Genomic DNA, 25,633 nt, shown 5'->3' with positions numbered 1-25,633 from the left:
TCTGTTAGCCCAACCAATAATAAGGTAGTATGAATGAAAGCCTTCAGGAGGGCATGAATGTGCTTCGTTCAGCTGAGTCCTTGAAGCCTTGCAGGCAATGAGCTGACGATGAATAGCTTGTAAAATGACAAAAGTGCATTACTGACAAGTTGTTACAAACCATCCTACAGCTTTTCCAATTTAACCCTATAAAACCTTAGCAAAGTTTGATTTCTCTTGATGAGTAATAAACAGGACATGACCCAAACGTTACAAGAAAATCAGCTAAAAATAAGCCAAAAAAAGGATATATATATATATATATATATATATATATATATATAGATAGAGGTCCAATAGATAGATAGATAGATAGATAGATATAGATAGGAGAGAATAACTTTTAAAAATTCTTAATTTATATAATCCACATTAAAATCCATATTTTTGGATAATTTTGTAGTAATCCTACATATAAATCCTAAATTAAAACTAATATTTTGGTGTCTTTTTACTGGTGGCTTGCATTTAGTGGGACATTTCTTGCTCGCTTGGTCATTGCTTTTTTCCCGTGTTTTCAAAAGAAGTTAAACCAATTTGCTCAAGTTTCAAAGGGTCAAACAGCTTGTGAAAGAAGTCTGATCACAGCACAAAAACTGCTAGTTATCCAGGTTTCAAGGGGTTAAACCCCTCAGAACAAACTATTAATTGGACAGTCCTTTGCATATAGGACACTTAATTTAACTTTGATCATCTTTGGCTGAAGATGAAAGTGGTTTTCTCCTTTTATTTAAGCCCGGCTGACCTAAACTTGGCCCTGAGGCAGACGGCCATAATAATGTCATTCTGTGTGGCCTGGTCTGCCCCTGGACTTGGCTCCCAGTGTCCTTCTCATGGACCTCGGGTTGGTGGTGGGGTTATGGGAAGCAACAGAGGGAAACCCAACAGCCACACCTCTTCTAAATAAAGCGGACACCAGAACAGAACCAGTTGGTGGAGAAACTCCCCACTGTTCCTGATTTATCCCTGCCTTACAATTTAAACCTGGGTGAAGTTAGGGTGAACAAAAAAAGACCACCAGAGAAAAGCAAAGGAGGCTTTTCAAAGTGGACACCAATCAACAAAGAAACGGACGGTTTTGGTTGGGAAAGGACAGGGTGAGCCAGTGGTTCTTGAAGAGGCGGTTGTCTTTTCAGCAGAGTGAAAGTGGCAGAAAATAAGAGATTGACTTTGACTGATTCTTTTTGGTGTTTGAACACAGCACAAACACAGGCATCCACTTCTCAGACAAAAAAAAGCTTATATTTACAAGCTTTAACTCAATGACCATGTGTCCGGCTGTGTGGCATTCTAGTGCAAACTGCAGCTTGTAAGGCGGTGATTTAGGAAAAGAAATGTTTGCAGAAACTCTCGTTGGAATGTGTCTCATGTTCAAATTTCAAGTTTGACACAATTTCATCAAGAAAATAAACTGAATACAAGAGCATGTACCTCAGTCATAAGGGTTGAGACAAATACTCAGATGAAATGAGTCTCTGGTACAGAAAATTTACTTTTTATGAGCACAATATCTTGAGTAAAATGTGTCAATATCAGTACTCGTGTTCAGTCTCTCACTCTAGTGATCAAAAAAGGTTCTGAAACACATACCTGAGGTTGTTCTGCAAATAGTTTTTTAAAATCTATTTTTAAGAGTTTAGTGCACAAAAAAACTTATACTTCATACTTCAACTTCTGATCAACCAATATCAATTACAGGCTTAAAATATCAGCTTCTGGTTATGTCCTTCCGATTTCCAGTGTACTCATCTCTACTAGACTTGCACATATCAGGTCATTGTTTTTTTTTTTTTTTAATATAAGACCTTGGTCTGCAGCTGTGGCACCTTAAATCAGAGGGGCCTAAAAAATCAGAGAGCAATAGCAGGATAGAAATAAAAGCAGCACTCAGTTAAGTTAATTTATCAAATCTTTGTAATTATTGAAAATCTGGTGAGCTTTACATCTTGAAGGCTCTAAAGCCTATTAAAACTAGAAGGGGAGGCCTGTTTCAAGGCCAAACATCCTTTCTCACAACATTAACAAAGGTGAAAAATATCCGTCCCATGATTCAGATCTGCTCCAATATTTAATGGGTTCTTCATTGGCCCTTGCCAGACCCTTTCACCAAGTTTTATGAAAATCGAGTCAGTACTTTTTCTGTAATCCTCCTGAGAAACAACTAACTAAACCGAAAATATGACCTCATCGGTGAAGATAATGAAGTAATCTAAAATAAAACATTGCATGAACCCTGAGAGACATTTGCAACCTCTAATAAAAGGTCAAATTAAGGCATTGCTTCACTGAGAAGGGTCACAGGCAATTAAGGTTTGGTGTCACTGACATATGACCTGAAAATAATTTGCTCATGCTGACTCTCCTTTTTAGTTAGCATTAAATGTTTGCTGCAATATTTTGTGGTGTATATTTCTTTTCTTTATATGGTAACATAAAAAACATGCATGCAATAGTTTGAATTAGACACTTGATTATGAAGTAACAGTACATTTCTTAAATAAACCTGTCTTCTACTTGTTAAACCAAATCAGAGGTGTGATTAATTCATGTTAAACTCAGGTCATCAGCAGGCGAGTTGAAAAATCTGTGTTGACCGGTTCACACCAACAACAAACACGAGCTTTCCTCGGGCCATTGCTTCAGTGTGAAAGAAGTATAAAGAAAACCCTTGGATGGCCTTTGTTTGTACTCTATATATTGACTGGCAGCACAAGCTGCTTTTGTAGTTATTTTAGAGCTAAAAGAAGCAAACCTTTCATTACCCAGCAGCAGCAGCAGCAGCAGCGGGATTTTCCCAGAAATCGCTACACAATGGACATGACAGCTCCCTGATGGCAAAAATACCAACAATAACGTGAGCGTTTGTATACGAAGCTGTGTGTTTTGGCTCTCACTACAGCCGTGCAGTAATTGAGTTTGGGTTGAGTGCATCATTAGATATGGACACTGCTGTCTGCTGGACCGTTCAGAGTGTCACATGTGAGAATGGTGGCCATTTATTGTCCTTATTATCATAATCACGTTTTCTATTCAGAGCGTATTACATAATCATCTGGTTTGTTTAATCAACAATTTGCTGCCATTTATAGATTAATTGTGCACAGTTTAGCCAGCATCTACTTTTAAAACAAGAATGAGGACAGTCCAAACATTTTGTCAATGTGTTTGAGATTGTAATAAGAAAAAAACAATTAATAGGTAATCAGTACAATTAACTATGGAGTCCAAGCTTTTCTTGTTAGGTTGCTACCCAAAAAGCATTACCTCAAGGAAATGAGAGGCATTTTTTTCATTGTTTGTTAAATGCAAAATAGATGATAGCACTATCGTGAGAAAATGTGAATCGACAAAGAATTAGTAAATGTCTGAATATCCTCAGAAAAATGTCAACACTTTATGATAACTGTCATAATTAAGTATGAAATTGATACCTAATAAAACATAATTTATTTGTGTTACTCTCAACAATCGATGATATGATAATTAAAGATGTTTACTTATTATTATGAATACTATAATATTAAGTATTTAACAGTTTATTGCTGTGCACATTTTAATATTTTATATACTCTGTTAAATATTTGTTAATAATCAATAATTATTTATAGTTATTTGGATGGTTATTATAAAGAGCTAACTAATGATTATGATATCTTTTAAATGGATAATAAATACTGTGTAGACATTTAAGTGGCCATTATAAAGTTGCTGTGTTTATACATGCACTACAAAATTTATTTACTATTAGATAAGGTATTATAATCATCATATTTAACTTAACGATAGCCATGCAGCAATATTATAGACGGGTTATAAGTCAATCATTAACCACTAACAATTAATACTTACTACTACTATACTATATAAAATGTTATAATATATGCAACAATAAACTGTTAAAATAACATACATTATAGCATTACTAATAATTCGTAAAATGTAACCTAATTTATGATTGATGATGATGATTATTAGAAAGTGTTACAAAAAAAATTGGCCTGTTCTTTTAAGAGAAATACTAAGGTAATATGGGGTCAGTAATAGTTAATTTGGAAATGCAGACTTGACTAGTGGGTCAGCAGGGTGAATTTGGAGATGAATATGATAGGATGAAGGATAACCAGCTGCATGAGAAACATTTTTAATTTTTAATTTAATTCTTTTAAATTAAATTTTTAAATTATAATTTTATTAACTTTTTTCCAGGATTTTAATGCATTTTTCAATGCATTTTATTTGTCCTGTATTTGTTTGTACTTTTATTAAGTTAAGTATTGCTTCTATTTCTTGCAAATCTAAAAAAGAAAGTGTTAAAACAACAAAAAACAGCTGCTTTTAATGAAGCTGTGAACTCCTTGATCTCCTGCCGCGTCGGAAGTTGAAAGAGATTTCTGCGGCTGCCGTTCAGACTCTTTGATTTGGTTTGTAAATGACAGACATGCATACTTGGTGAACCCTGTTTGGTTGCAGAGTTGGTGCAAACAGACATGTTTTCATGCCTTGGTGTGTACATGGGATGTGGGAATCTGATACACTCTCAGTCTTCTCTGTTTTCCTGATCTGCGGTGCTTTCGCAGCCTCAGATATTCCATCAGTAGGAGCACCGTGGGGTGCTGGAGGTAGACGCTATCACAGAGGGAGGATGTGGGCTGCGCTGTGTTGTTTGGAGTGTGGTTTCCTGCGGAGAGAGGGAGCAGTGAAGGAGCTTGGGATTAGGGGAGGGGAAGTACTTGTCCTAGTCTCTATTTCACCCCCCCTTCCTCCCTGACTTCTTGTGCTTGCTTACTGCCTATGGTTAAGCCACATGCTCCCTCTCTTTAGTCGTGACCCCTCCCTCTCTTTTGCGCACATGCACCGACACAATCTCACAAATCTTGCTCAGGAACTGAGGCCAGTCTGGAGGAAATGCCTACATCCCCTTATGTCTCCACGTGCCCCCTCTGTGATCCACAGTGATATTTCTCCTGCTGGGCCTCCCATGTGAGCCCCCGTGCTCGCAGAAGCATTTTACTTCCATCATTTGAACCTCGAACTTCACAACCCACTGCTCCCCTTGTTCACACACAGTAAAACTCTCTTTCCTTTATTGATATGAGAGGAAGAATATGTGTAATATGAGAATTTGTTTTTACAAAATCAACAAAGGTTCATAAAGGAATTCATCGCTCATCTTTAATCTGTGTTTTTTGTTGCAGGCTCCAACTCAGGCATGGTGCTGGTTCTGGATCACCTGGTGAAGGACGAGGGTCCCGGACCTCTGCTGATAGAGCCTCAGAGAGAGGCCGGGACCACAGAGCCTGATCTGGTCCTGTCTCACCGTCAAAGGTCTGACTCCTCAGCTTCAGACCGCAGTGGGACCCCTGTGCTCTCCAGGTCCAATCTGGATCCTGTGGCCTCAGATAAGAACCAGGGCTTGGCCTTCAGAGCCAGGCTGGACTCCGGAGCTTCAGACAGGAGCCAGAGTCCCTCCCAGCGCGTTCGCCTAGACTCTGGGGCATCAGAGCGAAGCGTCAGCTCCCTGTCCTACATCAGACAGAGACTGGGCTCAGATGTCTCCGACTCTGGCGTCAGACCCCGTCTGGGCTCTGGGGCTTCAGACAGCGTTGGTGTTTTATCAAGGAAACGGAGTGACTCGGGGACGTCTGACCAGAGTGTGAGCCTGTCCTCTGAGGAGAGAGGTCCAGCAGAAGAGCTGGAGGTCGCCACGAGTGGCTCAACTTGCAGCACAGATTCAGAAACCGAGAGCAGAGGCCAAGGTCCAGCCAGCATCCAGGCTCAGTCCGACCAAGACCCCATCATTGAGCAGGACCAGCCAGACGGAGCTGTTATATCTCGCAGAGATCCTGCAAATGGCCTGCTCAACGGCAGCGTCAAGGGAAAAATCGACTTCCAGAAACAAAAGGTAGTGTATACAAAGTGCCTGCATCATATGAATGATGTTCTTTTGAGCCCTGAATACACAGACAGGCGACAAATGAAAGGAAAAACCTGAATAAAAGAGAAGCACAATGCAGCTTCCATTCAGGGCGGGAGGAGTCACTGACCCGTTTGATGAGTATGAAAATGATCAAGGCTTCACAGTCACCATATCGCAACCAAATGAAACATGAATATCTGATAACCCAGAATTTGAGAATTGTGGGATATTTTCCACTTGTAATAACACAAAAAAATATTAACAATACATTTAAAAAACATATTGACACTATATCTGACTTTGAAAATGGATAAATGCATCGTCTGCAATTAACACTTGTCATGTGCAAAACTGTGTGCCACAAAACCGACCACCTCGAGTGCTTCTAGTTTCTCTGCACTGTTTACTGCACGGCAGTGATCCCCTATCTGGGGCCAAATCTGGCCCCAGATAGGGTGCAGAGTGGCCCCCCAACCATTTTCCCAGTTAAAATAAAATTATTCACACTGGGAATTGTTTTTGTACTTCTAGAGTATGTAAGGTGCCAGAGTGCATAAAAAGGATCAGTAGAGAGCTTATCAATAGAAGTGCTAATGGAGTATCCCCTGTACCTCCCTACGGAAGTCCTAGCTAAGCCCCTAATGTTCTAAAACCCTAGAAATGTCCTAAAATCCTAAAAATGTCCTAAAATCCTAGAAATATATGGAGCTGCTGCAACCAGCCCCTGGCCTCCTGTCATTTTGTAAAAGTGGCCCCCTGCTGTACAGGATATCAGCTATTCTGCTAAACCATCACTTGCTGCTGGTCAGGACTGTGGACTCAATGGACTGTGCAAAGAAAAGGGTGATTGCAGGGAGAGTGAGGAGTCTGATAAGGAGGTTTAAGTAATTTAAAATGTGTAAGCATCCGATAGGTTTAAAAACTGTCAGTTGTACTTTTTGTTTGATCCTTAGTACATTTGATAGCAAATACTTCTGTAGAATTTAGTGAATAATGGTTTGATCTCATGTTGTTGTTTTTTTTTAAATATGTCTCTTATCAGTTTGAGCCATATGAACAGCAACAACGATACCACTAGAGTGTGATGTTGAGCCACACATCACATTACCCAGGTCAAAGCTCTCCCTTCTCTCTGTTTCATTATCCCTGACAAGAAATCCCGACACTCCATTCTTCAGTGACACCCAGGTCACATCGGCATCCATGAACACTCTGTGCCGAGCTCCTGTTAGCTGCTGTTTGACTTTTGTTACTTGGCTACACAAACAAACTGCACCTGAGTGTCTCTGCTTCACCTCAGCGGCGTGTCAGCCTCACCTGCTGTCAGACAGCGATAGACAAGGTTACGGGCCAGAGGTTCTGTTTCTCCTCATCCCGCAGTGCGGAGAACACTCAAACACGCACTGCTGCTGTTTCTGCGTTTACTGTTAACTGTTGAGCAACATTTCCCATCTCGGGGGCTCAGGTCACCGTGACGCCATCATGTCGCTGCTCTAAATGTGTTTACCCAAGGCTGGCCCCGGACTTCTTTTATTGTTCCCTGCAAGATACGCTGATGCTCAGTCTCCTGAGAGTAATGTAAACACTCTGGGGCCCATCATGGCCCCACTGCCAAAAAAAGAACAGAGGCCCACTGCTTCACTCCAAACACAAATGTTACATAACAAAAACACCACCAGTTGATTCTGTATTTAGGATTGTGTAGGTCTGAGTGTGTGTGTGTGTGTGTGTGTGCAGTTGTCACCACAGCCCTCGATGCAGACTGCAGCCCGTCATGAATGTGCATTGCTGCCCTGTCAAACACGGAGCTGTTCAGTACAGCAGCTCTGTGGCTGTCAATCCAGGCACTGTGCATTTTAACCCTTAAACTCCTCTACTTCTTCGGCTGATTGTTCTCTTATATTTCTTTTTTTTTTTATCTCCTTTTTAGAGCGATCTGCCCCTCACTCATGGAAAAGCAAAGGATTCTGGTAAGAAACTCTCCCAATTTACAGATTAAACAAAGGAAAATCCATCATCATAAGTTCTGACCATCTTTTAAAGGTCCAGTGTAAAGGATTTAGGGGAATATATTGGCAAAAATAAGATATATGGTATATAATAAGTATGTTTTTTAGTGTACAATCACCTGAAATGAAGAATTGTTGTGTTTTTGTTACCTTGAAATGAGCCTTTAATATATCCATTACATCATATGAAACTACTATATTCTGTGGTTTTAACGGCTTAAATCACTGGGTTTGTTTGTTGTGGAGAAGAAGAGACATCTTCGGATGATTTGGTAAAAAACCTCCTGAATATCTGTATCTTAAGTTGTCAGAAAAAAAACGGTGAGCACACGTAAGCAAGTACTGGGCTGGAGGCCCATCCACGGCAAACCAAACAGTGTTGAAGAAACACTGGATAGTAACGTGGAACTGTCTTATTCTGTGCTTTTACCGGTTTAAATCACCTGGTCAGTTTGTTTTGGAGAGGAAGAGACTTTTTGCGGATAATTCCGCTTCTGGTAAAAACCTCCCGAACAATGAACACTGAAGGAATCCTAATCAGGAGTGTTCACGTTTGGCAGAAGTTTCATCTGGAAGCAATCTGCAGTCCGCACCACTAGGTGCCACTAAATCATACACACTGCTTCTTTAAAGGCATTTAAAAGTAGCAGTGTGGAAAAATCCAACCATTCATAATTTCTAGCTTCTTTGTTGTGAATATTTGCTGCATCTCTCTTTTAAATCATTATTAATTAAATGTGTTTGTTGTCAGTTCTGTTGATTGGAAAAAAACTCAGTTTTTTATTATTCTTGTCCCTGAAAAAAATAGTGATGTGCATTTCTCACAATTATTCATAGGCTAAATTAATTTATAATTAGGTTTCAGTTATTGTCATTGCATTTGTCATCCTAATCAGAGAAAAAATTCACTCCAAATGATTAATAACCTGTAGGACTCCAGTGTATAGAGACAGCCATTAGTGTGGCTGTACAGGGCCTCTCGCAGGAGAGAGCGCTGGAAAGAGAGCATGTTATAATATACACTATTTTCTCTCTTTCTTGCGAACAGTGCTTTTTTTAGTGTCCACTGTACTAAAAAAACTGGTTTTCTTTCTGAGCAGGACATCTCTTTTTTTTCTTTGTTAAGATGACCTCACTGAATATCTTCTTCTCTAATCATTGGTGTTTTTTTCCGTTGAAGGGTCTGTGCCAAATCATGAGCTTTGTACACTTTATCTGACAGTATTAGGGGTCAGAGAATGAAAAAATATCCGTGTGTGGGAGAAACATGTCCTGAAAAGTCCAAAAACTAGAAACTGAAAGGCGGTGAAATGGGGGAGGTTAAGTCAAGCAAAATAAAGGGGCTGGAACAAAACCTAGAAAGAGGTGAAAAAGAGAAATGGGATTTGTAGAGGGCTTTTGAGGTGGAGGAGGAGATGATGAGAGCAAAAGACTTTAAGTGTGCTAAATTCAGCCTGGATATTTGGAGAGATCATGGCTTTGTGTCTTTGCTGTATTTAGTGTTTTTTTTCTGTGATTTTAACTCCCGTCCTACATTATGTCTTCACAGCACCTGAGAAAAAAGATGTTATATTGGAAAAATTCAACCGCACCAACTCTGTGCGTGATCGAATGCGCAAGTTCACAGAATCCACCCAGAGCCCAAGCGTCCCGGCTTTTAAGAGAGTTCCTCTGAGGAACGGGACCACCTCCGGCAGCAGCGGCCAGACGAATCTCTCCAGAGCCACTGAGCTGTTTACACACACAGCAGCAGCAGCAGCATCCCTCAGCACATCTGGAGACAGGCCAGCAAGGCCACGTGTGGACTCTACGTCTCACACCTCCGCCGCATCCCAGAGTCAGGCCACACCTCAACCAAGAGGCGGGCCCAACAAACCTCTGTCCTCAGCTGGCCAATGGCAGAACTCCATGGGAGGGACAAGACATCCAGCTGAAAAAGATGAGCATGCCTCCAGCAACTCAAAGGAAGACGGGACCCCAGGGAGAGCAGCTGGACAGCAGGTCACCCAAGGAGAGGCAGACCCGGACATGAAGACTTTCCTCACCATTGAGATCAAGGATGGGCGCACCACCAGCTCCTCCACATCCTCTTCCAGGACCAACATCGTGCCCATCACCAACATGACCCCACGCATCACCAGTAATGCTCTGGGACAGAGGGCAGGTAGGAGAACAACCTTACAGCGCTCAAATCGGGCTTAACATGATGCAGTATTTTCCAAACTGATAATTTACCTACCTTTGTTTAACCACCTCGTGCACCATGCCTTTTAGGTGATTGTATTGACTTTTAAAGCTCTATGGAGTTCATACGGTTTGAGCATCTGCGCTGTCTTTTAGGGAGCGTAAATCATCATTTAGTGACTGTCTTTCCTTGCTAATATAAACACGTAGATCACAATGAAATGCCAGTCACTGTGGGAGGCGACCGGCACCAACGAATCGGTCACATGTGGGATGATGACAAGCAACGCACGTGGATGAGTGGGGATACATGTTAGCAGAACTGAATATGAAACAGCGTCATTGTACTGAAGGGTACTTGTTATAGAGTGGGCAAGTTGCTACAATGTGGAGGGGGTGAGGTCAGTCAGTCAACAGAAGCATGTATATTGAGACAAAGGAAACAATAATTGGCTGTCTAAGGACGGACTGAATGGTTAGACTGTTACAGTGCAATTGAATGAGCCTGCTCGCCCACACATGACAGTGTTTTGTTTGTTCCACGATGTAGATGATGCCCGTCCTCCCCTTGATCTAAAATGACACTTTCTTCCATGATTCATTTGGGCATTAAAGTAAGAAAAATTATTTGGGGAAACGAGTTTATTCTCAATGTGAGATCCGCAGTTTGAATGTGGCCGGAGACGGTTGATTTATGTTATCCCCCTCTTTTATGTTTTGCTGTCTCTCTCTGTTTACTGTCAGCTATCAAGAAAAGGTGTCCATGCATTAATGCCTTTATTAACAGTAGAGAGATGACAGGAAATAGCGTGAGAAAGATGGGAGAGGACATGCAACATAGGTCCCTGGTCCAGACGCAAACCAGGATTGTTGCAGCTCCTGGTCAGCACCTTAAGCTTTAGGCTTAAGCGCCCCGCAAAAAAAACTTTTAATGCAACAAAATAGCAACACAAGCTCCTCTGTTTTCTGAGTATCAAACATGGTGGCTAATAGAAGAACAACACAAAAAAGCAGAATAGCTGCGCACATCCAAAATCGTATAATGCAGGTGCTGCAATAAAAGATAGCAATAAACAACATGAAGCTCCCATAAGTGCAATTTATTAGCAATAAAGAAGGGCATTAACTCAAAACGTTACTTGTGGACATGCTAATAAAATGCACTTATGGGAGCTACAGTGTGTGGGCCTTTCTTCATGTTCTTTATTGCTGATGGAAGAAAAAATGTAAATATTACTGTGCAGCTTATCAAACAGGGCAACTCACCTGAAATAGTCTTCATGTCACATCAAACTGGAAAATCTACTTTCAACTTTTAAAGACTGAAATATGTAACATCTAGTGGGTGTTCGAGAACCAAATGTTCAACCAGGCATACTTAAATGGTGCTAGTTTCTGTAGTGTCATATAATTAATAGTCACATTAAGCAGCAGGCCAGTCTCATTAAAATGCATCTCTCCTGCACATGTACGTACTCAGCAGAGTACACACTCAGAGTGCAAGCAGCACCAGCAGGGATTAATTGATTGCATGAACGGAAAAAACGAATAGCTTGAATGTCAGTGTTGTTTCAGAAGCTTCTGCAGCTGCTGTTACTGTCTGTTCAAACAAGACTTCTTAGGTTTCAGCACTTCCCAGCAACCGGGACCTCCAACCCAAACAATTTAGTTAAGACTCAAGCTGGACCTGTACGATTACACCTCTTACAACCCCCCGGCATGTCATGGCAGCCCAATTTCAGCTCAGTTTGCTTTAATGTTTTTTAACTCCTTTTTTGGGAACCTGCCTGTCTCCCTTTAAACAAAGGCGGGCTGGGATTGCAGGTCCGGTTTCTCTCAAAAGCACCTAAGTCTTAAATGTACTGTACTTACACTGTACTGCACTGGTGTGCATCAATCCTGGATTTTATGATACAGCTTGTGTGTGTGTGTGTGTGTGTGTGTGTGTGTGTGTGTGTGTGTGTGTGTGTGTGTGTGTGTGTGTGTGTGTGTGTGTTTGGTGACAACAGGTCATAAGGTGCATGCATGTGTGTACTCTTGCAGGCGAATGAAAAGGGCTGTTTATGTTAAAGGTGGCGTCATCTACATTTTCTCACTTGTCTCTTGTTAAGACATGAGACCGTGTTGTTTATGACAGCATGGCAGCTTATGTAACTGACTAATGGCAACACTTTACTTATGGACACCAGGACCTTTCTTGGCCTTTTGGAGTCCTGTTCAACCAGCAGCTGTGGATTATATCTACATGAATTTAAATGTTTTATCCTTAAAATCCATGTAAATTTGTGTCTTTACTTTGTGTGTTTCAGAGTTGACCCTTGGCCTCAGAGCCACACCGTTCAAGATCTCTTCCTCCAGCCTCTCCTCCGGATCCTCCATCAAGGTACAGTCAGGTTTTGCAAATTATTTTCTTGGAAATTACTCTGGGGACAGAACCTGCCAAACATGCATCAAAACCACATTCCCAGTTCCTTCCAGTTAAAGATTAATGTTTTGTTTTCATCTCCTATTTCATTCCCAACTGACTCAATTGAATTCCACTGTTTTTGCCTGCGTCCCTGTCGCAGCAATCACCTATAAAGGCCTGAAAAGCAAGTGAGCCGGGACAGTGAAAGACAGACAGAGTGTGAGAAAAGGAGGGAGGAGAGGGAAGAACAGTGTTTATCAAACACAGAGTGGGTAGCCAGTCACATCTGTCCTTGTAGGGTATGTGAAGGAGAGAGAGTGAGAGGGAGGTGCTCAGGGCATTCCTCCTTTTCTCTCGGCAGGCCATGCCCACAGAGATTTATCTGGGAAATGTCTTCCCAGTTCACACCTGTCTGTCTTCATGCACACTGATTGCTGCCCGGCTGCATCCAAACACATGTTGACAAAAGTTCTTCATCGCGATGCTTGCCTCTTAATTTTAGCACTCTAGTTGGCTGAAAGTGGTTCGAGTCTAACCAATCGCCTCCCATCTCACAGTGACCTCTTGGGTTAGGAAGAACAGCCAAACTCTCAGTTGCCTCATTCCTCTACCTCCTCGCTCCTCCATGAAAGGAAGTGTCTTCATGAATGGAGAGTGGGGGATTGAGGAGATGAGGGAGAGGACAAGCGGTGTCCTGTTTACTCTTTAATGGCTGTGTGTTTTACTCCCTGTGTGGAGCACAGCTGTAATCTGGTTATGGGATCAGGGAGCTGGTTAATTAGCGATGGGAGGAGGCTCCACAAGGCTGCAGGGTGAATTTAAGGTGTTGGGGTGAGACTGTCTCCATCAGTTAGGCCCCACGTTGAGACGCACAAACAAAGGGACAGATACGAACGAAGATACCACAGCTGAGTCTTTCTTGTAGAAAAGGGATTTTGCAAGACGAGGACAAAGATTACACAGGAGATGAGGTTTATACTTGACTGAGCTGAGTGATGTTACAACCTTACCATAACGACACCCAGGTAACATCTTTGTGTGTTTGCCAACATTTTAATGATATTACTAAACATGATGTATTTTAAATTATGCAAAAATAATTATATGTAGTTAAAGAATATGCTACAAAAAGTCTTTTCGTGTAATGGGACAGGTCAAAAGTGCGTATTTTTCCTCTTACCTGCTATTTATTAATATAGATTGTTTTAACATAAGTTGCTGAGTGTTGAAGATATCGGCTGTAGAGATGTCTGCATTCACTCCAACATAATGGAACTAGATGGCATTCAGCTTGTGGTTGTGAGCAGTTTAATGTAGAAACTGTTTTCTTTCTACCAAACTACAGCTGTCAGCCGAATTACTTCTCAGAAGGAAGTGTGCATATATAGCTAGTTTACCTAGCACCACTGAGCTAGCCAACGTTACAGCTCAGTCAAGGATGATGCGATTAATGTTCAGTTTTCGTGCTGTCACAAGCACAGAGTCTTTCGCCCATGCTTGGATGCATGCTTCCTTCTGTGCATTGATACAGTTGGTGGTCTTAGTTCTGGAGAAAGAAAATAGTTCCCACATGAAAATGCTCACAAAAAGGTCTGTGGATTATCTTGAGTAACCTAGTCATGATTTCTGGAGGGAAAGTTTGCCTTTTGAGTTTTTAAAAGTATTTTTGGACACTCTGAGCACCACAAGCTGAGTGCAATCTAGTTCCATTATATTAGAGAGAAGGCAGACAACTCTACGGCCGATATCTCTAACACTCGGCAACTCACAGCAAAACAATCTAGATTGGTAAAAAGTGCTACAGATAAGAGGAAAAATATATTTGTTTGTTTTTTTTTTACTGTATTTCCCTCTCAGGACCTCTCACTGGTCTCACTGTCAGCTCACTAGGGCAGTATGGCTTATCTCACCAATATTTAGTTAAGTCTTAAATTGTAACCATCCTGCTGACTGCATGCCAGCAACACTAGGCTGTAATTTCTATACGTAACTATCCAAACAACAGCATCATCACAGGCTTAATTTGATGCCTTTATTAATGAATGTGACATAAAGTCTCTCTCTCATTTTGTCACTCAGCTGATGTTTCACTGTCCGGCTTCCAGATCTGCTCAAGTTTTACCGTTCAAACTCTGAGCCTGAGTGACTCGGCTAATGAGATTGTACAAACACTGCTGGTTAGCACCAACCAGAGGAGAGGCTGTTACCTTCAGACTGATCCAGAGACCACCTGTTCTCTGACTTTCCCTGGTTTAGTTGAAGCTCAAGGTTGTGTGATAAGTCGACATGTCAGGGTTCACGTTTAGGTATCTTAAATAAGAATCCTTTTTAATGTTAGCATATATGTTCTTCATAATGAGAGGAGTGTGCAGATATCACAGCAGTGTAACATGAGTTTTAATAAGCTGCCCCTGTTTGTTGTTGATTGTTGTTTATTGACCACGGTGGTTCCTGTCTGCGACTCTGATCTGTTTGGGTGGTCCAGTTTTCTCCTCGGTGGTCTAACTTCAGCACTCACAACCTCCACTATTTTTTTAGTGGTATTTTTTTTAAAAATCCAATAAAACATGATGCTGATAGCATCAGCTCTCGCAGTGGATCACCTCTAAATTACAATCTATTTGAGAGTCGTCAGAGAGAAACATTTTAAGTGAAATAAACAGTGGAAAGACTCAAAAGCAATGGCAAGTAAATGTGAGTAGGAGCAATAGAGCTGCTCCTTCTTAAGTTTAAGTAAATGTTAAGGTCAAGATGCTAGTGTTTCTGCGCAGTGATGAGAGTTCATCTCAGACAGGTGAGACCAGCAGCTGATTACTGATGCCTCCTGGTCCGAGCGATCGCAGCTGCTCCTGCTTGTCTCAGCTGTGCGTCCATGCCGACCGCTCTGCGCTCGGCCTTGAACACAAATATAAATAATGCCTTAGCTTTATTACCGGGGTGATGACAGGACAGTCAGTCTCTTTCCCCTGGTCTGGAGATTACTGCCAAGCTCTGGGTCACACTGGTACAGTTCTGCGGGACTCACAGTCAGTGACAGATTGTCTCACTGTCACACAGAGAGAGAAGGACCTCATTGTTAATATACTGCTGATCCATGACACACGCTGGTTACCCAACACGTTCACATGCATCATGCGTGCTTTAGGCCTGATCTGCAGATTTCTGTGTAAACTGGGGAGAAAAAGATGTGAGAGAATCTTGATGTCTGGATGATGTTTTATTGTCATCCCAGACTTAAATCTAGATTATTTCCCTTGTTTCTATGTTGGTTCTTGACTGAAATCTCTGCATTGCTTTATTTCTTAACTCTTTAGGAAGCTACACGAGACTATTTTTGGAAACTCTTGTGAACAGCAGCTGAAGAATCACAATAGCCACAGACGCTGTTACACAAACAACCCTGACTCCCAAAAAGTGTTGTAAAATGTTAATAAAAACAGCATGCAATAATTTGCAAATTCTTTTTTTATACATATATTTTCCATTATATACTGTACAAAGACAATATTTGTATTGTTGAAACTGATAAACATCATTGTTTTTTGTAAATATATTCTTATTGTGAGATTGACGTCTTCAAAAAAGTTGGGCCAGTTGCATGTTTATCTCTGTATTGCATCGCCTTTTCTTTTAAGAATAAGCGTTTGGAAACTGAGGACACTAATTGTTCAGTTTTTGAAGTTAAATTTTTTCTCAAGATTCACAGGCAGGCCCCCCAAAATGAAGGTTCTAAGACCATCTTTGTGGGCCAAAACCCCTCTGAACTCTGTGAGAGATTAGTTTCTTCATACACAAAACTTCCTGAACCTGGAATTTTAATTAAAAGTTTCTTCAAGTATTAAAAAAAAATCAATTACTGTATTGAGTACTTTTTTCCTGTGTTATTCCACTTCATTGGGCATGTTATAATATTTTTTTATCGAGTTATTTCCAATGTGTGGTCTAAATTTCATGTAGCATTAGAAATATGTTTGACAGAAGATTTTACATATTGAGTACTTATACGGTAAAAAATAATTTACAAATCACTGCACACAGTTTTTATTTCCATTTTAAACAGCTTATCAACTTTTTTGGAATCAGGGTTGTAAGCGTTGTAAACATTTGTTTGTGCCATAATAATCAGAAATACAGACCCATGTTCATGCAGAAAATTGCAGTGTATGTGTACTTTTTGATCGATTTGTGGTGCTCCTTGTCTTTCTTCGTCACTTTGCTCTGCTGTGGGTAAAGTGTGTTCATGCTTTGATGCATGGTAAGACTGGACCCATGTCCTTCTTGGGTTTTGACCCACTTTCCCTTCAGCCAGTCACATTTCTCTCTCTGGGGGCCAGATTCTTCCTGCAAATTGTTTTGCTTACCTGTAAATCCCAGGAGAGATCACAGTTGCCCTTTGTCCTCTGCTGCACTTTTTAAAATCAGTTCAATGTTTGTGATGTTTTGTCAAGAATTACAGGTTTATCACGTTTTGCTTCTATCAGACTGCCTTCACAGATGCAGTTTGTACAGTGCCATTTGATTTCCCTGAATGGTCTGCAGTATGCCACTAAATCTTTAACAAGCATTTAAAAGATGCACTTGAGCATCTTACACTATGAACAGCGTGCACACACACTCCTCTGTCAGTGCACTTGGAGAGCTCTTAATTTAACACAAAAGCACTTGAAGCATTCACATGAGCAGCAGCTGTCTGTCAGTAAGCCTAAAACAAAGTCTACGAAGGGCTGCGACGTCCTTCCCAACATCCTTGCCCAGAGCTGTGGAGAACTCACCCTCACTGGTCACCCAGTCTGCTGTGTCATGGGTCTGAACTCTTTGTCCTTCATGGTCTGATCTTCCTTCTGAAGCTCTGCCTTGAATCACAGCACTGTAACATATCTGACCTGATTAGTTACGACAGAGTTGCATTTTGTCAGAGAGCAGTTTTATGAGGAGTGAACTCCACTCAGCCAGGGCCCAGAGCCACATCTAAACTCTTGTCGCCTGCCAGTCGAGGTGTAAAGGACAACGGCTCTGAAATAAAAGGAAAGTTGAAAGAGGGAGGGGTGAGTTTTCTGAATTGTTGCCACCATCATTCCCCCTCATGCCTCCACTAATGCCCCAGAACTGACTGGCTTAGTGGAATAATGGCGGGGCAGGAGATAAATAGACATGTCCGCGACACCTGGAAATAAGGGGGTGGGGCTATCACTGCCTGGGTAACGGGATTCCTTGCATGCTCATTGGCTGTCAGGGTGTTGACTGGTGAAGAGGGGAGATTTGCTGGGGGTATAAAGAACGTGCATTGTTTTGAAAGGTCTCTTTAGACAGACGGACAGAGAGGACACCTTCTACCTTCACATCCGAGGCCACAACCTTTTGATTCCTCTGATCTGACACCCCAGATTTCAATTTTTTGGACACTTAAGTGAACTTAAACAGACTTTGAAAAGTGTGACATTGAGTGCAGCTGGTCTGGCCATGCCTGGAGTCAACCTGGACTTCCTCCCAGCCTCACAGGCTCCGGAGGCTTTGGGTAGCCCAGATAGCGCCTGTGCCGAGTCTGGCCTGGAGGAGGTGATTGGTGATCTCCTCGCTCAGGAGGTGGCAGAGGATGAAGAGGAGCAGTTTTGTAAGAGGGAGTTTGAATTAACATTACAGTGTGCAGTGGGAGAGATCCACTGCGACCTGCAGGCCTTTGGGAAGAGAGTGGATGCCCGTCTGGAGGAGGCAGCGGGTCAGGTGGCTCCTCTGGCCGAGGCCATTGCCCGGCTGCAGGAGGAGAACAAGAGGCTGAGGGCTCAGCAAGAACAGCTGGTGAAGCAGGTGGAGGCTCTGTGCCAGGCAATGGGGCTTCCTAATACCTTACTGCATGAACCGGCCGGCAAGGAAAGCTCACCTCCGTGTGAAAACAAAACACCATCCAGTGATCCTGCAGCCCGCATACCCCAGGATGCTGCAGATGAAGCACCACATGATACTTCATCTTGCACTTCCAAAGTGTCTCCATCCAGTACACCCCAGGACACTCCAGCAAACATTCCCATGGATTCTCCATCAAGCGTACCCCAGAAACCTTTATCATGCACCCAGGACTCAGACTCTGTATCTGCTGGGACGACCACACCTCAGAGTTTGGAGCCTTCACCTGTCCCTCACCCCCCCACCTTTGCAACCCGCCGCTCCCTCTCTGCTCCCTCTTTGATGGCAAATGTTTCTTGCGAGAACAGCACGGTACTGCTCTCTGATAATGGTTCTAATCATGACCCCTTTTTAGTTCAGATAAGCTGCGTGAAGAATGTCTTTTGTTCCAGTGTTGACAATACATGTGGATCAGCTGGCCACTTCTACGTGCCATGCCGGTGTCACTCTGTGCTCCCGTTCACGTACTTGTTGACCTGCTGCTCCATCTCTCTTCCATTGGCTTTAATCTAAAATTTTATGTTCTCACTTCCTTTAAAAAACAGCTTGATCGTCTCAGCTGTCAGTCAGATTTGGCAGATTGTATTTATGTGGTGGACAACTGCAATCTGACACGGAGGTATTCCAATCCTCCGACAGCGTGTGTCTCTGATACTGTGAAGCACTCACGTGTGTCTGCATGCAAGTGTTCTGTTGAGTGGATACACTTCCTGGTGGAGGAAAAATGACCACATTTAACAGTAAAAGTGGCACTGGTCTATAGTTTCCCATGCTCAGATCATCTATAATGTTAACTTTGGCAGGAACATGAAGTAACATTCATGCATTTAAAAAAGGAGCCATAAATGAGAATGTTTTACTTGTCTGGCTTTAGAGCAAAATGTGATTTAAGGTTTAACGTTACAGAAATGGATGCACACTTTCACGACTGACCGGATAACCATCTTTAGCCTTGCTTGCTTTATGTAACCCTGTGTGTGTTTGTGTGCGCTGGTGACATTTTGAGGGATATTGAGTATTTGCGGCATTATCTCCAGTTATTCAACCGGCCAGTATTCATATTCCCGTCTAATCCTGCACAGACAGCTGGATCTGCCAATCAGGTGCTTCAGTAAAGGCGATGGACTTCCACTAAATGTTGCTCCCATGATTGCGATAATGAGGGGTGACCTTATCTGACTGTTTCTCTCACAGTGCCTTTGTGCATGTCAGATTTTCGTAATTCTGATGGTGGAGATTGTATTTCAAGTCAGCCTGATTTGTGGTAGCATGCTCCACATTTTTGATGAGTGTGGCTCGACTGAAATGAGTTGTATTTATTGATTCGTTGATTTTATTCCCCAGACCACTATAGAGAATGAGGGAAATCTGCCGCTCACAATCAGACTGGGAGCTGATCAATCAATAAATATCCTGTTAATCAATTAAAAACACATATACAGCGTGATCTTTGTGTGATTTTAAACAGCTGTCTGTGCAGAGTGTACCTCACTAAACGTGACAGAAATAGACGCGGACATTAAAAAAATATGCAGTATATCTGTGGTTACCATGAAGATGATGTAAAATCTTCTGCTGAAGCATAAATTGAAAATGATGTGCAACTGTGTCATTTCTGCTAAGCCACACTCAAAGTGTCCCGCACTCTAACATAAACCAGTCTTCATAGGGATTGTAGCCCCTCCCCTCTTCCATCAGTAAAAACGAAATAAAAAGAGCATTTTTACGCCACTGTGACTCAGATGCTGGAAAGTATCCTGAAGCTGAATTAAACTCTTTAAGCTCTAAGGTTATCTGGGATTTTCTCACCCCACTCACATTCTCTCATTGGCTTGAATCAGAGCCCTTGTTTGGCTGCCTTGTGTCCCAAAACATTCCTCGTCGGTCAAGTGCCTCTCAGTCCAGGCTGTCCCATGTCCTGAAAAAGTCTTAAAAACAGTGACCACCCGTGATCACGCAGCGTTGTGGCTGCGCTGGACATTGTCCCTCCCTGGTGAGACCTGGCCCTGCTGCGGCCCGCAGGGAGGAGGCTGCGGACATAGACGGGGCCAGCTGTCTGAGCTATATCTGGACCTGGACTCGGTAACAACAAAAGCAGTGAAGCCACAGCTATTGCTCATAGTCTGCCACAGGCATTCAGCATGGCATGAAATGCAAATTTAAGAAGTGTTTTCAGTCGGATTTATGGTCCCTCCTGATATGCTGCTAGATATCCAGGTTTACCTTAACAACCTTTAATGTTATGTTTGTTCTCTTGGTACGGCCCCTCAGCTTTTTTATCTTTCTTTTGTGTTCAACACTCCTTCTTTGTGGTGTGCATACCATTTTCTTAGAGTTTATATCTGCTAATGCATTGCTCCCATCTTCCAGCCATAATGATGTACCGTACCTGTCACATAAACTCCTGCTTCACAGCAGCTCGGTATCACTCAGACACTCAGTGTGTCAGTCACACTCCATGAACTATGTTAACAGTAACTTGGCAGGGCTGCTCTCGCTCTCATGTGCTTACTGTCACCCTCTCCGGCACGGCTGGAAGACGGAGGGGATGGAAGAAATGATGAGATGTGGTAAGCTGGTACAAAAAGAGATTATTAGAGGGAGCCTGCCTCACACACTCAGGCCTATTATGGCTGCAGTGTGTTTAACTGAAATCCTCTGTTGCTTATTACGCCCTAAATGTCAGCAAGCTTCACTAGTGGTTTTTTTTTAAACCCCCATCCTGGTTTTATAACTGTACGAATTAAAAGCCAGACCTCCAGATCAGGGGAATCTTCCTGAAGGAGCTCTCTGATGGCACTGTACAGGTCCAACTAAGGTCACAGTTTCTTTTTAGACACTGACACTAATTAATCTAACTGTTTAGCACATCTGTGTGCATGTGCTCTTGCTCATGCTATGTGTGTTTTGTGTTGTGTGCAGATGGAGACAGAGCCCATTGTGGCCTCTGAGCCGGTGTTTTCAGCTGGACCGTCTGCCCAGATGGTGTGTCACGTCCCGGCCATCCCCAACGGCTCCAGCTCTCAGGCCAAACCAGAAGAGCGCTCCGGAAAACTGACTGCCGAACAGCTGGCTGCTATCGAGGACGAAGAGCTCCTTGACAAAATGGTACTTCACACCCAAGTTATAATTCTGCAAGATTTACACGTGAAAGCAGCACTTTGTAATGAATACAGCAGCTTCATTCATGCAGAACGTTTGTGTATTAACACAAATCTCGCCAGTTATGTGAGCGTATGTTTGGAAAAGTCTCCGCTCGGTTGGGTTGTGTGCATTCAAAATGCTATTTTAGAGCTGCATGCATAAATAGAGCCATGCCTCTTTGGCATTTTGTGAGAAATGACCTCATTGTTTCCGTTGTTATTGTTTGTTTTCTGTCCACAGCTCGATGAGTCGAAAGACTTTGAGGAGAGGAAGATGATCCGTGCAGCCATGAGAGACCTTCGCAAGAGAAAGAGAGGTAAAAGAACAAAAACAGCTGTCTCCTGATTGTTACCCCCGACCACATAAACCATCTTCTGTTCCATTGATTATATCTTGACGACTGCTTTCTTACAAATCATCAAAAGTAGACACGCTTTCTGATTACTTTTAATTAACTTTTTCCCTCATAATGAGGTTTTTTTTTTCCTTTAACAACTTGAAAAAAATTTCCATATGATTTCTATCCATTCTGCCCTCAGAGGTCATGCTGGGATGTACTCAGGAGGAAATAGGTATTGAAGGTTGGTTTGCAGTGTGCATTAACAACTGATATTTGCCTGTGTTTGTCTTTTTGTGTGTGCACCCTTCTGTCATTGTCCAACAAAAACAGTTGAACTCGAAGACCTCTGTGGCGGACGATGAAGGATGATAATGGCAGTTTCGTTTAACGTGCATGAATCCTGGTTTTACACTCACCTCAGTGTGCTGTAACAGCGTTACTGAAATGTCTGTCGCATTTAGTGTATTCCATGTTTTGCAGTGAGCACCCAGCAAATGGTTTCACCAGGCGTTCGGTCTGACTGTTGAACCTCTTAATTGGATTATCAGATCTGTTAAAGTTCAGTGCACGCTGTAGTATGGGGCATACAGAGGGCAACAAAAAAATCAGACTGAATGGAACAGAAAGTTAAAGAATAAATGTCTGCACAGTTTGTTTAAATACACTCTCAGGTAAAGCTGGAGGAAACACAGCAGGTATCTTTGCTGAACTTGGCACAGCCCTCCACAGGGAACAATCAGGGTGTGTTTGCTTTCTTTGATCTGTGATGTTTGTGCAGTGCATATTGCTTGACAACTCTGGCTCTTCTGCGAGCCTCCCACCTGTGGGTGTTTGTGTGTTCAGAGGAATTTTACGGTACTGTGGAAAGAATCCTGAAATGAATCGCCTCAAATTTGGAAGCCTTGTTTAAATCCATCTTTGTGGCAGTCAGATGAGGTACTGTCAGTTTGTTTGGGACCTTTTGTCCTTCTCCTCCTCTTTTTCCACTGACATCATCTCTCCACCTCTCCGTCCCCTCTGTCCTCTCTCCCCTCTCCTCTCCTCCACCCCAGACCAGAGAGAAAAGGAGCGCGAGACCCGTCTGCAGGAGCTCCGGCAACAGAGGGAAGAGCGAACACAGAAAGGCCGCGCTGGGGTCGGAGCAGGAGAGGTGGTGATGAGGAAGGTGGAGAAGTCGGCGGATGGCTCCAGCCACAGCCAAGTCACCAAGACAGACCGCTTCGCTACATCTGGTAGTCTTTTCTTCTCCTTTCCTGTGCATTTTGAACCTTGTTTAAACCTGTATTTAACCCCTTGAATGAACAAAAAAAGCGATTCTTATTTACAGTTGCAAAACTCAAAAGCAAAAGGAAAAAATAAACAGTAAAAGCAGACTGAAAAACTAATTGTAAGGATACTGGCAGTCATACAATAGATATGCAAATATGTTATGATTTTAAGTATGTGTTTTTGTTTTTAGATGATGGGAGCAGATCGACACGGAGCACTGTTGTTGAGGCCAGTTATGTGCAAAAAACAGACAGTGAGTCATTATTTTATGTTGCTCTCTGGCTCTCTTATAATGCTGTAAAGTCATTACAGCTGTATTACTAATATCACTCATATTTCTGTGTGTTTGTTTATTTCAGGAGGTACAGTCCAGTCAAAGTCATACAGTTTTAGCTCTTCCACATCCTCCTCCTCCTCCAACACAAGCAAAAAAGTGGGCAGGTAGGTTGTAAAACATCAATAGTAATGACTCTTATTGTGAAACCTCTGCACTTGCACAAATTAACTTGCTCTACGTATCTCTGTCTCAGTGTGTTTGATCGCGAAGATGACACATCGTCTCGCAGTGGTAGCAGCGGGCTGGCTGCAGTGGAGCGAAGGCAGGCGGAAAGGCGCAAGGAGCTGATGAGGGCTCAGACTCTGCCCAAGACCTCTGCCATGCAGGCGCGCAAAGCCATGATAGAGAAGCTGGAGAAGGAGGGAGGCGGGTAAGGATAAACAGAGAGGCCTTAATACCAAAGAAAGAAAAGGAGCAGTTCAAAGCATGTAAACATTAACCTGAGTTTTGTTTTTTTTTTTTAAGCCCTGGAAATCAAGCAGTCGCCAAGGTAAACAAGGTCCAGCGTTCCACCAGCTTTGGTGTACCAAACGCAAACTCCATCAAGCAGATGCTGCTCGACTGGTGCCGCGCCAAGACCCGCTCGTATGAGGTGAGCCAAGTAGCCATGGAAACCCACTGTGTGTTTAGTGCTCATCTTTAATGTCAGCCGGTGAAGCTGCTAAACCTGATGATTAAGACAAGATAGGCTGAGATAATATTTTCCCATTTTGGGAAAGTTTCCATCATTTATCTATCACTGCCTACATATCTGCTCTGTTTGTCTTCCCCATCAGCATGTGGACATTCAGAACTTTTCATCCAGCTGGAGTAACGGCATGGCATTTTGTGCCCTGGTGCACAATTTTTTCCCTGAATCCTTCGACTACAGCTCTCTCAGCCCGAGCAACCGCAGGCAAAACTTTGAGGTGGCCTTCAGCACTGCAGAGTGAGTACACACTGGAGGACACGTTTTTACTAGTAACATGTCCACTAACCACATCAGGTCTGTCATTGTTAAGTTTTGACTATGAGTGAGAGCAACAACCAACCACATCAGCTGCAGTGAACCTTCATTTTTGTTTAAGCGATACTTTGCTGATTTTCAACCAGCTTTGTATCAACACTGTGGGTTGTATGTGTAAATGAACCGTGGTAAACTTCTCTCCATTGTACCAGCGCCCAGATCTCTTTGCTCATTTTCGCTGGTACTTGGGCTTTTGCTCAGACATATTTTACTTCTGCATTTTGTTTGTCTGCCACTACTGACACAACGAGTATAGAAGTGTATCAAGAGAGAGACGCGCCCCTCTCTCTCTCTCTCCCTCCAAAATTCAGACAAACCGTCGAACTTGGCAGCGCTAATAAAATATAAATCACAATTATACTGTTAGTATTTTTCCTATTTCTTACCTAAAATATCTTCAGAAAAACTTTTTAGTGCGCTGTTTTGATGTAATACAAGAATTTGTGAGCAAGAAGCTGGCGTTGCACTGTCTCCTTTACCGTTAAAACTGAGGCTAAAAAATCTGAGATCAAATAAGGTAGTGCTGATGAAATATGAATCTCTGACTGCATGGCCTTTTTTTCACTGAAAATGATTTCAGAAAGATATTTTAGCTTTGTGAATAACAGTGATTCTAGATCGTTTGTTACCAGACAGCTGCTAGATTGATTTCTGTGGAAAAAACTAGCATTACATCACCCACCAGCAGGAGCGTTTATTGGAACGGTGCAGTGCTGTGCATTTTGGCAGTTGAAGGTTTCCTACCTCTTGAGAGAAAAGCAAATGCAACAGCCATTTTCCTCTGTTTTCTATGGCCATGAATGAACAATTTGAAAGGCATCTACATTTTCTACTGCATAGACAGCTTAGATTATAAAAAAGACCATCTTTCCACCAGTGAAATACTAAGCCTAAAGACATAGATATTACTTTCCAACCAAGGCGGCCGTGCAGTGAATACGCAATGAACATCAAACAATCCAAGCCAGCTTTCCAAACAAACACATTTCCCTTTCCTTGCATCATACAGATTTATCCCATAATCCTCTAATTCCTCTGTAAAATCATTTTTTATTCATTATTGCTCTTTGCCAACATCTA

General features: G+C 42.4%; 1 protein-coding gene across 1 annotated transcript in view; it reads left to right on the top strand.

The window, feature by feature from the left end:
* The window catches only part of smtnb (smoothelin b), a 62,690-nt gene that overhangs the window by 32,516 nt on the left and 4,541 nt on the right, over positions 1-25,633 (top strand). The window contains 13 exon segments of the mRNA XM_042487507.1: positions 5,233-5,941; positions 7,887-7,926; positions 9,515-10,129; positions 12,459-12,532; positions 21,380-21,565; positions 21,842-21,917; positions 22,141-22,173; positions 22,994-23,173; positions 23,401-23,463; positions 23,570-23,651; positions 23,741-23,917; positions 24,013-24,139; positions 24,324-24,475. Coding sequence (XP_042343441.1) covers positions 5,233-5,941; positions 7,887-7,926; positions 9,515-10,129; positions 12,459-12,532; positions 21,380-21,565; positions 21,842-21,917; positions 22,141-22,173; positions 22,994-23,173; positions 23,401-23,463; positions 23,570-23,651; positions 23,741-23,917; positions 24,013-24,139; positions 24,324-24,475 — 2,514 coding nt within the window.

This window comes from Plectropomus leopardus, chromosome 6 (genome assembly GCF_008729295.1).
Source record: "Plectropomus leopardus isolate mb chromosome 6, YSFRI_Pleo_2.0, whole genome shotgun sequence".
NCBI classification, from domain to species: Eukaryota; Metazoa; Chordata; class Actinopteri; order Perciformes; family Serranidae; genus Plectropomus; species Plectropomus leopardus.
This window is presented reverse-complemented; position numbering and strand designations above follow the sequence as displayed.